Genomic DNA, 12,552 nt, shown 5'->3' on the forward strand with positions numbered 1-12,552 from the left:
AGTCGGGCACCAAATTGATATAACATAGGATGAGGTTAGCGGATATGCAAAATACCTATCCAGGTATTGTACGATTTGGCATGTGTCAGCAACGTCTAAGCAGGGGAACACGACTTTACGCTCATGTGTACTATTCTCCAATCGGGGCTTGGAACAGAGCAAGGCCCTTTTTAAAGGCGGCTGCTGATTGGAGGTCAACATCTGGATGGAAGTAGGCATGTGGTAGCCCTTCTAAAGAATCACATGAAATGTATATTACTCTGAGCAGGACTTTACTGTCATTAGAAACCTTATTCTTCCAAACACAGTCACATCTTATTATCAGATCCCAGTTACATGCATAGAATAAAACACAGAGATCATTTAAATGACATACAGTATAGTATTTGGAGTAGCCTAGAACCCGGTGTGTCTGTTCTGTGAATTACATTATGGACACCGAAGACAGTATGTTCTTATGGGAGACTCCGGCCCCGGTTTTACTTGCTTTACATTATGAACACTGAAGACAGTATGTTCTATGGGAGACTCCGGTCCTGGTTTTACGGGCTAGTTTCAATTTCACAAATGAGAAATGGAGCCTTTTGGTGAGTTCCAGACCGACTAGGTTAAGGCTCCTGCGCAGCCAGTTGGTCCTCCCTCACCTGGGACGACTTTAGAGATTCTTGTTTTTCTGCCGTCAAAAGACTACACTATCCACCATTACTGCAGTAACATAGCAGTCAACCTTAAGCACGTAAAAAAGTGCTTTAGCCCTATGTAATTTCTATTTGCTTGATGAACATTTCTATTAAAACGATATTCCACAGTGTTTGTCTATACTGTGGTTTGTTGTTTAATAAAATACTACGTTGATTCTACAGATGTACAGCAGATATTGGTAGATCATATGTCCAGCATATTGTTTTTGGGAGATCGTTCTCCAAATGCAATCCCAATCCATTCCCAACTCAAGCGCCATGCCGTTGTTTTGCTCCCGTACTCCTACTTTCACCCCCATTGTGATTCTGGGGCTTACGCTTTACTGGAGTTGGTACGGAGTGAGCAGGATCTATGGACAGAAATGCACATCTATCAGCGCTTTTATGGATTGTATTCTCCTACCTTCGTGGATTTCCAAAATATGAATTGATGTCGTCGTTTAAAGTGAAGGAATTTCGTCTTGAAATTAAGGCCAGGTATATAGCTACGAAGTTGTGAAATAGTTCCCTTGAAGTTTTTCCTCAGGGCTGCGAAGCGAATTTCCAGTTTCCTATTCGACTACTACACCAGCCATCATATGGCGAGGCGAGTAGGGGGAGAAGGATCCGTGATTTTAACACGAATTCCATCCACGGTTTGGAATAAGAACTCGAGACTCCACTGGTGTAACTTCATGGCTGTTTTTTGGAGCTCTGTGGCAGTATTGTCGCTTCTATGTTGTGGATTTTGTGGCGCTGAAACGGAGTTTTCGATCTTGGAGGAGGCACAAGTTTTAGCCGTACAAATGAAAAAACTGTCTTCGCAGGAGCTTGGAGTCTTCACCATGCAGGTAACCCCAATTTTCTGTTTCGATTTCTGTCAACATTCGACATAACAAAAAAAATAATAATTCGACAACATATTGTATGTATATTTAAAAAAGTATGTGGTCCTCATTGCGCATTGTATCATGAATCGGTTCATTTGCAATCTACAATCGGCGAATTATTTTTTGCATTATCTTTAGTTGCTACACTATTGTAACTTTGTTGTCAGAAATGTAATTCATGTACGGTCAAAACTATATATATTACAGCCGCGTTCTTTCTTAGCTGGCGTATATTTGCCTTTTGAATGGCTCAGTAGAAACCATTCTGAAAGGCATTTCTCTTTGAAGGATATTGACAGTGTTGCTGTGTAACAACAGGAACAGCACCTTGAAGTAGTTGGTTTTGGGACACATTATCTGGACCTTTATCGCTTACAGGAAGGATTAATTGAAGGGGTCAAAGGATCGATTCTTCTGATAACGTGGTTTGCTGGCAGGATTTCAACGTTGGTTAGCCGCATTATCTTCTCAGAACCTTGTTATTGACGTGACAAATGTTTTTGGCGGCCTATAACATAAAACACTCAAATTGGTGTGTGAATGGAGAGGGGAGGAAGAGGGTTTCTTTGAACTTCAAACACTGGGTTCACATTTCCCCCTCCTGTCACCACGGCTCCTATTCCTATGAATAGTATGACACTGCTACATATGAATTCATTCGATATGCCATTAATTTGAATAAAAAAACAATATATTTTAGCCGGATTTTTCTTTTTTTAAACGAATTGTTCGGCCTAAACTTATTTTCTCTTTGCCCGATGGTAGGCTATGATGAGAACACCAGTAATTAGATGGGTTGTTTATTTGATAGTTGTACATTTGAATTTACTAGGCTACCTTAATTTTGCTTCCACATTTTGTGGACTGTGTAGTTATTGTGTAAATACAAAGTGTATTGTACACAATAGCATGCCATTACAGATTGATACTTAATTTTTTATAAACATTTCTAAATATCCCAGAAAATGAATGTGTTATTTGAAATATAACCCATACTACTTCTGTAATGGGAAACATTGTTTTGTATTGTTAATTTTGAAGGTAGTGTCTCTTGATCAACAAATGGCTAACCGACTATACTACAGTGGTGGCTGTGAGACATGTGGTGATGCAGGGGGTTACTTCAGAGGCAGGCCCCATAGTTCTGGTCAGTAGGGGCCCGGCCCAAATTGTGTTTCATCTCCCCACTGCTCTTCATCCTACCACTGAGACCCAGCTTTCAGGCCTGCTCTGATCCCCGGAGCCTCCTTTGTCACGATTTCTCTCTCTCATTCTATCTGTTTTTGTTTTGTTCACTCTGTTTCTCTCTCTTTTTCTCTCTCTCTTTTTCTCTCTCTCTCTCTTTCTCTTTCATATCGGCCTCACAATATCACATTATCCATTTTATTTTACGTTTGATGTCTTTAAATACTCCTGCCTTTGCTGTGGTGTACTTCTAATGAGTGGACTGAATGAAAGCTCATATTCTGTCTTCTGGTTTGAGGCTGAGGTCTGTTTGTTTCTGATTTATCCCACAGAAACATTTCATGCCAAAATGTATTTTCATCGTTTCCCTTAAAAAAAAAATATATAAAAAATGCAACATTCTAGGTTGACTCATATTATTTTACAAGCTGTAAAAAAATCTAACTTGGCATTTTAGCTCGTTTCTCATTTAATTCAGGTGTTGCTTTGATATAAATCTGTGTTTGGTCAGACCTCTTTGACCACACAGCTAGGTGATGTGAATCCAGTCAAAACAGTAACCTGCCCGTGTAAATAAGTCCCGAGATGTGGCTATGGGGTGGTAGCTCTCTGCCCTGACACCTGTGTGTTGCTGCTTAGTCAGACACGGTCTGTCCCGGGCCTGTTGTTCCAGGTGCATAGAACGGTCTCTAGCAATGCTACCTGGGATTTTCCATATGCTGTGGTCAGGATGAGGTGCTCCAGCCATGGCGAAGCCAGGGGGAATATCACAGGGGGAAAAAGACAAGATTCACAATATAATCTGATAAACCTGACAAAATTCCCGTGCTCATGATGTGGTTTCTAACAGAGGTTTAGGCCAGTCCATTTTGGCTGCTCTTTAATGAACCAAAAACCTCACTTTGTCCTCTTAACTCCAAATCTGTGGATGTAATGCAACACCAACCAAACCCCATCCCCAAACCCTGGTCTTGTTTGTAATTTGATGTGTGCCACTGCCCTGTCATGGTCTTTTGAGTCAATGGGTCAAATTGATGCAATCTGTCAGTGAGTTATTCAATTATCAAGGGGAGCCTGGTAGCACAGACAAACCCTATGTTCTCAATCGTGTTTGTAACTTAATGCGTAGATAATCAAGTGCTTCTGTGGAGAGGAGCTTTGGTGATGAGTGAGTAGCCCTACCTCTGCAAGCGTTTTTAGGGCATTCAGTGGTAGAAATTGTTATAATTTTGAATGATTAAATGTTGACCCAATTTTTTAGCTTGTTTTAAAATCTAAAGTTAAACAAACAGATGTTGTGGTTGATATTTCTCTACACTAGTGCAGTGATCACCAACCGGGCGATCGACTGGTCGATCTTCAAGGCATTCCTCGTCAGTCGCCAAACATTTCTGTAGAAAAGCTTGTGCTCCCTTTTTTAAAAACGTTTTTGTTGTTGCGCCGTTGGCTGTAGGTGCACTTGATTCAGAAGCCCCGCGCGCTGGATAGGCAAAGTGTTCCCATTTTCAACCATTTCATTTGCAAACTCCTGCTACCTGGCTGTGGCTAAACCGGATAGCTCAAACTCCTGCTACCTGGCTGTGGCTAAACCGGATAGCTCAAACTCCTGCTACCTGGCTGTGGCTAAACCGGATAGCTCAAACTCCTGCTACCTGGCTGTGGCTAAACCGGATAGCTCAAACTCCTGCTACCTGGCTGTGGCTAAACCGGATAGCTCAAACTCCTGCTACCCGGCTGTGGCTAAATGGGATAGCTCAAATCACCATGCCTACAGCTTCCACTACCCCGGCTCCAGCTAAGTTTGATACTAGCCTACTTGACATATCATAACTTTTAAAACGATGACCAGAGAGTCTGTCAAAGAATACGGCAATGTGATGCTGTCTTTGAGTGAGTTCATGTTGAAGATTTTATTCAGCACTGTCAACGCAGTTTTATTCAGCACTGTCAACATGGTTTTTATTCTGCACTGTCAACATGGTTTTTATTCAGCACTGTCAACATGGTTTTTATTCAGCACTGTCAACATGGTTTTATTCAGCACTGTCAACATGGTTTTTATTCAGCACTGTCAACATGGTTTTTATTCAGCACTGTCAACATGGTTTTTATTCAGCACTGTCAACATGGTTTTTATTCAGCACTGTCAACGCAGTTTTATTCAGCACTGTCAACATGGTTTTTATTCAGCACTGTCAACATGGTTTTTATTCAGCACTGTCAACATGGTTTTTATTCAGCACTGTCAACATGGTTTTTATTCAGCACTGTCAACACGGTTTTTATTCAGCACTGTCAACACGGTTTTTATTCAGTACTGTCAACACGGTTTTTATTCAGCACTGTCAACACGGTTTTTATTCAGCACTGTCAACACGGTTTTTATTCAGTACTGTCAACATGGTTTTTATTCAGCACTGTCAACATGGTTTTTATTCAGCACTGTCAACATGGTTTTTATTCAGCACTGTCAACATGGTTTTTATTCAGCACTGTCAACATGGTTTTTATTCAGCACTGTCAACATGGTTTTTATTCAGCACTGTCAACATGGTTTTTATTCAGCACTGTCAACATGGTTTTATTCAGCACTGTCAACACGGTTTTTATTCAGCACTGTCAACATGGTTTTTATTCAGCACTGTCAACACGGTTTTTATTCAGCACTGTCAACACGGTTTTTATTCAGCACTTTTACTAAACATAAAACACAATTCTTCCTACGTCCACTCGCGCTGCAGCTGGAATGAAGGAGTAGCCAAGTGTATCGACAGGCCTGCGTTTTATTATTAGCAGCTCGGCGTGTCTATTTTAATATTAAGGAATATTTAACTTCTCTCGTCATAGGAACAACATGAATTTGTGCCTGAGGCGGATGCAGTGTGAATTGAGTTTCGGCGTCAGGTGGAGGACAATGTCCCCTCTCTGGTCTGTCTCGCAGGAGGAAAGGAGAGAGCAGGGACCGTGAGAGCTAGACCCTCTGCTGCTCTCTGCCTCCCTCCGCTGAGACTAATGCGGTGTTCAAAGCAACTGGGAACTCCGGCCCGAAGATCACGGACATGATTTGATCCAGTAAAATAAAAAAGTAAATTATTTACATTTGTGTTCAGCTGTGCCTCGCAAGTGCTACCACGAACTGATCTATTTTGTTATCAAAGCTCCAGTTTTTAAATATGATATGGGCTTAACAATATTGGCGCGCCAAGCATATAGCCGATATGCTGTGATAATGTATTAGGCCTAGTGCCCAAACCTCATTCCTACAGAACATTTTTTAATAGGTTAATGTACAAAAAAAAAAAAGTCATGTTTAAAAAATAAAATAAAAATCTGAGCAGAACATCTCTGCTTGCTAGGTGATGTTGACTCAGTAAAGGTTGGTGGCCACTGCGCTAGTGGGTGTATTCTCTCTCAGCTGTTGCGACACACCGGCAGGTAGGCTAGTGGTTAGAGCATTGGACTAGTAACCGAAAGGTTGCAAGATCGATTCACCGAGCTGACAAGGTTATAAAATCTGTCGTTCTGCCCCTGAACAAGGCAGTTAACCCACTGTTCCTTGTAAATAAGAATTTGTTCTTAACTGACTTGCCTAGTTAAATAAGGTTAAACAATTAAATGAATAAAAACCACAGACCCAGGCCTACAGTATAGGCTTTAGTTCCAGTTAGGCCTAGCATCCTAAGCAGACCGTAGGGAATGCATTATTAGACACATCCACATCCTATCTCTCCTCACTCTCTTCCTCTCTCCCTCTCTCCAAAAACTATAAAAGGCACCGACATATTCATCATTCCTGATATTTCTCTGCAGAGCAGCTTCAAAGCTGGCTATGCTCCTCTTGTAATAGATTAGGTTGCTATTGACCCTTTCGGAGGTATACAACCCAGTGCTAGGCTACAACCCAGTGCTAGGCTACAACCCAGTGCTAGGCTACAACCCAGTGCTAGGCTACATGTACACTCAGAAAGATGGCTTCATCTACATCAGTATTGCCTGATCCTGTGGCGGTTACCGACTCTGGCTTTCACATCCATCACTCGTAGCCGTGCTGGGGTAGAGTGGCTGGGTCTCTGTGGTGGGGCCTCCGGCTGTTGCCCCCCCCCCGGCTACTTTACTCCCTTGCACATGTTTCTCTGACAGGGTGAGCTGCTACTCCTTTGTTCCAATGCCTGAACTCCCACTGACCTCGCCTCTTAAAAGCGGTGTTCTGTTTGTTCAAAAGATCTAGATCGTTGTTACTGGGTGATCTTCCTTTTCGGGTTTATGGGCTCTCTGTCATTGAAAATTAAAACATAAAAAATGTTTGGTTGTCAAGAAGAAACTTGTGAAATAGCTCAGTTCTGAAGCAGTATGCTCCTTCGCTTCCAATATTGCAGGAGACTAGCCATGGCAACATTTTCAATACATGTGAGTTGCTTGTGTTTCAGCCTTGCTCCAGGCAGTGAGATACTCAATCCCCTTGTTTCAGCCCCTTTTAACCCCCCCCCCCCCCATCTCCCCTCGCCAAGGCCAGGAATGAATAAAATGGTGAACAGCATTGTTCGAGATGAAGGATTGACGCTCCAGTCTCCAGAATACGTCTGTTTTCCAAAATGTCACACTATATAGGCCCCTGTGGGCCCTTTTCAAAAAGTAGTGCACTATAAAGGGAATAGGGTGCCAGCCCTGGTCTAAAGTAGTGCACTATAAAGGGAATAGGGTGCCATTTGGCTCTGGTCAAAGTAGTGCACTATAAAGGGAATAGGGTGCCATTTTGGGACATTCTCTCATCTGGTCTGGACAAAAGGTATGAGTTACAGTATGACCACAGAGTTGATCTCCTTTCCTTCCTGCCTGAGTTGACTGGGCCAGCTGCTGGGTTTAAATCAGTTGGTACGCTACAGCGTGGTAGACTAGATCATTTATCTGATGGGATTCCCACATAACTTTTTTTGTCAAAGTTTTTTTTTTGTGTGTTCTCAGACCAAATGGTCTTTCAATGTTTTAAAAGTTAGCTCGCTACCTCTTCTGTTTTTGCTCTTATCCCCCTCTCTCCCACCTTCCTGGTATCTCGTACAAACCTTCCCCTGGGGTGCCATGCTGGAGTTAAGAATCAGGAGGGAATGTTCCTCTGCAACTGCCTCACTTAAATGGACCAAAACATTGTGCTATATTTCTGTTTTTCTTTACTCATAGAAAACCTGCTTTGGCCTCCTCACATTCCTGAATTTCCTGATATATATATTTTTTTTTTAATCAGTTCCATCAAAGCTATGTTCCCTTCGAGCATCAGGTGATCAGTTAGTTAGGCCCAGAAACTGAAATTAGGGTGGCCAGTAGCAAGAAATGGCACAATCCAGTTAGCCTAACACACTCCTCTCAATCTCTCTCTCTCTCGCTCTCAGAAAAGGAGCTTTATGGTAGCCTGTCTTTGTGTGTGTGTGTGGGGGAGATCCCTGTGTGTAGATCCAGCACGCATGACCCAGTATAGCAGGGGCAGAGACCTCTCCATACCACCCCTTCACTCGCCACAATGGGCTCGGCTAAAATGAACTGAACCCCCCCCCCAAAAAAAGAAAGGGGTAAAGAATAAGGAACGGGGGATGGGGAGGAGTAGCCACACTGTTGAGGGAAGTAGGGAGATCAATGGCTACCCTCCCTCCTCCTGCACCCCCTGTACATTTGTTAGCTCTTGAGAATCCCCCTCCCCCTCTTCTGTTCTCTTCTCACCCTTCTTCAGGAGGCTTTGCATTCCCAATGAGGGGAGAGTTGGAGCCCCTACTGTTACGGGACCAAGTTTGGTTTTCAGAGAATATCGAGAGATGTAATGTGAACTTGCGTATTTTCGACGCCTCAAACGCTACCTCCGGAGGTCGCATGCCACTTGCCCGACAGTTTGCCCGATAGCTCAACGTTCATGAAGCTCAAAATACTAATGGAGCAATTATTTTCAAACCGCTGTAATGCATAGACCTTTTCACAATATTTTAAACTTGTTTTATCGAGTTTTACTTGAAATTGCAGTGACAAGCTGTTACGTTCTAAAAATGGTTGACATATCTTAATAGATGTCAAGTTCCTGTTGAGGGGACCTGTGTGGTTCTGGTACCGGTTCAACATTTTCTTTGGTGACGTAGGATGTGAAATGTAAAACCACTTGAAGCTGGGATGTCCCTCCTAGCATTTTATTCGGTCTTCCGACTGTGCATTAACTCCTGGCTGAACCCCACAGCCACTGACAAAGCACATGCCTGCAGTCCTTACATCGTAACGCAGCCGGAGAACCGCGGTTTCATCACTAACACATCCAGAGATCCATTTTTATAGCCATTAATTAAAAATAATCATCGGTTTTTGAACGGGGAAAACACTTGTTTTTGTCATAGATTGATACGAGATCAAAGGCGAGTTCCTAACGATTTCAGGAAGCCGAGCTAGAGCTCTGTTATTAGTTCACAGTGATGGAGGCAGACGTTTTGCTCAAGAGAGATCTTTAGAAAATATGCACATTTTCTCTAACACTAAACATAGAAGTATGTATTTAACAGTTGTAAGAAAGGTGAAATCTTAGTTAGTCGTTTTATAAATAAATGTTGGTTTGATATGCTAACATTATTAGCTAGCATGGCTAGCTAGTGTTATTGTCTTGCAAGCTACGTTTAGCTAGGCTAATGCCTGTATGAATGAGAAAATAAACCCTTTAATTGTCTGAACATGCTTGCATTATTCAAGAATGTAATATGGTTTCGTTGCGTTATTCAAGTGTAGAGGAAACTAGAGGTTGACCGATTATGATTTTTCAACGCCAAAACCGATACCGATTTAATGGAGGACCAAAAAAAGCTGATACCGATTTAATCGGCCGATTTTTAAAAATGTATTTGTAATAATGACAATTACAACAATACTGAATGAACACTTATTTTAACTTAATATAATACATCAATAAAATCAATTTAGCCTCAAATAAATAATGAAACATGTTCAATTTGGTTTACATAATGCAAAAACAAAGGTTTGGAGAAGAAAGTAAAAGTGCAATATTATGTGCCATGTAAAAAAGCTAACGTTTAAGTTCCTTGCTCAGAACATGAGAACATATGAAAGCTGGTGGTTCCTTTTAACATGAGTCTTCAATATTCCCAGGTAAGAAGTTTTAGGTTGTAGTTATTATAGGACTATTTCTCTCTATACGATTTGTATTTCATATACAATTGACTATTGGATGTACTTATAGGCACTTTAGTATTGCCAGTGTAACAGTATAGCTTCCATCCCTCTGCTCGCCCCTACCTGGGCTCGGACCAGGAACACATCGACAACAGCCACCCTCTAACTAGCTAGCCATTTCACATCGGTTACACCAGCCTCACCTCGGGAGTTGATAGGCTTGAAGTCATAAACAGTTAACCCACCGTTCCTAGGCCATCATTGAAAATAAGACTGTGTTCTTAGCTGACTTGCCTCGTTAAATAAAGTTGTAATTAAATTATTATTATTTTTTAAATGGCAAAATCGGCATCCAAAAATACAGATTTCTGATTGTTATGAAAACCTGAAATCTGCCCCGATTAATCGGTCGACCTCTAGAGGAAACGCCCTTGCGTTGTTGAATAGTTTGCAAGCTTACTGGCTAGTCAGTGGCTACTGATATCTATGGTAAGTTGTTGAATAGTTTGCAAGCTTACTGGCTAGTCAGTGGCTACTGATATCTATGGTAAGTTGTTGAATAGTTTGCAAGCTTACTGGCTAGTCAGTGGCTACTGATATCTATGGTAAGTTGTTGAATAGTTTGCAAGCTTACTGGCTAGTCAGTGGCTACTGATATCTATGGTAAGTTGTTGAATAGTTTGCAAGCTTACTGGCTAGTCAGTGGCTACTGATATCTATGGTAAGTTGTTGAATAGTTAGCTTACTGGCTAGTCAGTGGCTACTGATATCTATGGTAAGTTGTTGAATAGTTTGCAAGCTTACTGGCTAGTCAGTGGCTACTGATATCTATGGTAAGTTGTTGAATAGTTAGCTTACTGGCTAGTCAGTGGCTACTGATATCTATGGTAAGTTGTTGAATAGTTAGCTTACTGGCTAGTCAGTGGCTACTGTATCTATGGTAAGTTGTTGAATAGTTAGCTTACTGGCTAGTCAGTGGCTACTGATATCTATGGTAAGTTGTTTAATAGTTAGCTTACTGGCTAGTCAGTTGCTACTGATATCTATGGTAAGTTGTGGAATAGTTAGCTTACTGGCTAGTCAGTGGCTACTGATATCTATGGTAAGTTGTTGAATAGTTAGCTTACTGGCTAGTCAGTGGCTACTGATATCTATGGTAAGTTGTTGAATAGTTAGCTTACTGGCTAGTCAGTGGCTACTGATATCTATGGTAAGTTGTTGAATAGTTAGCTTACTGGCTAGTCAGTGGCTACTGATATTTATGGTAAGTTGTTGAATAGTTAGCTTACTGGCTAGTCAGTGGCTACTGATATCTATGGTAAGTTGTTGAATAGTTAGCTTACTGGCTAGTCAGTGGCTACTGATATCTATGGTAAGTTGTTGAATAGTTAGCTTACTGGCTAGTCAGTGGCTACTGATATCTATGGTAAGTTGTTGAATAGTTAGCTTACTGGCTAGTCAGTGGCTACTGATATCTATGGTAAGTTGTTGAATAGTTAGCTTACTGGCTAGTCAGTGGCTACTGATATCTATGGTAAGTTGTTGAATAGTTAGCTTACTGGCTAGTCAGTGGCTACTGATATCTATGGTAAGTTGTTGAATAGTTAGCTTACTGGCTAGTCAGTGGCTACTGATATCTATGGTAAGTTGTTGAATAGTTAGCTTACTGGCTAGTCAGTGGCTACTGATATCTATGGTAAGTTGTTGAATAGTTAGCTTACTGGCTCAGTCAGTGGCTACTGATATCTATGGTAAGTTGTTGAATAGTTAGCTTACTGGCTAGTCAGTGGCTACTGATATTTATGGTAAGTTGTTGAATAGTTAGCTTACTGGCTAGTCAGTGGCTACTGATATCTATGGTAAGTTGTTGAATAGTTAGCTTACTGGCTAGTCAGTGGCTACTGATATCTATGGTAAGTTGTTGAATAGTTAGCTTACTGGCTAGTCAGTGGCTACTGATATCTATGGTAAGTTGTTGAATAGTTAGCTTACTGGCTAGTCAGTGGCTACTGATATCTATGGTAAGTTGTTGAATAGTTAGCTTACTGGCTAGTCAGTGGCTACTGATATCTATGGTAAGTTGTTGAATAGTTAGCTTACTGGCTAGTCAGTGGCTACTGATATCTATGGTAAGTTGTTGAATAGTTAGCTTACTGGCTAGTCAGTGGCTACTGATATCTATGGTAAGTTTGGAGCTGCACCGCAAGAATGTCACGTTGTCACAACGAAAGGTAGAAAAAAGGTTGTCTTATATTTAAACTGCCCCATAGAACCAACTTCTCTGCTTTTAAATGGCCTATGTGGCATTGATAATGAGTCAGAAATGTTAATTCTAGAGTCAAATGGACTACAAAGTGTAAATAGGATAATTTTTGTATTAATGTCAGTCTCGTCAAACGTAATTTGGTAAGTGTCTGTCATGACTTGAGGGTTTGAATTACAATTATGTCAACAGTTCATGTCCCCTTTTGCTTATTAACACTTGGTGGCACTGTGTTTTCTGGGAAAAGACTGGTTCGCTTTGCGTGGCTGAGTCCTCTCCTTAGGAAGACCAATTGAATGGTAAATGAGCAGAAACCCCGGCGTACCATGCAGAAATGAATTCCCCAGACAACACAGTGCATCTTTGGTAGTAACCTTGATCTGCA

At 41.4% G+C, this 12,552-nt stretch overlaps 1 protein-coding gene across 1 annotated transcript in view; it reads left to right on the forward strand.

The window, feature by feature from the left end:
• The first annotated feature begins 1,003 nt into the window (after positions 1-1,003).
• The window catches only part of LOC115145339 (VWFA and cache domain-containing protein 1), a 98,377-nt gene continuing 86,828 nt past the window's right edge, over positions 1,004-12,552 (forward strand). The window contains exon 1 of the mRNA XM_065003201.1: positions 1,004-1,531. Within this exon, the coding sequence (XP_064859273.1) occupies positions 1,280-1,531 (252 nt within the window). The 5' untranslated portion in view covers positions 1,004-1,279. The remainder of the gene's footprint in view (positions 1,532-12,552) is intronic.

This window comes from Oncorhynchus nerka, linkage group LG17 (assembly GCF_034236695.1).
Source record: "Oncorhynchus nerka isolate Pitt River linkage group LG17, Oner_Uvic_2.0, whole genome shotgun sequence".
NCBI lineage: Eukaryota > Metazoa > Chordata > Actinopteri > Salmoniformes > Salmonidae > Oncorhynchus > Oncorhynchus nerka.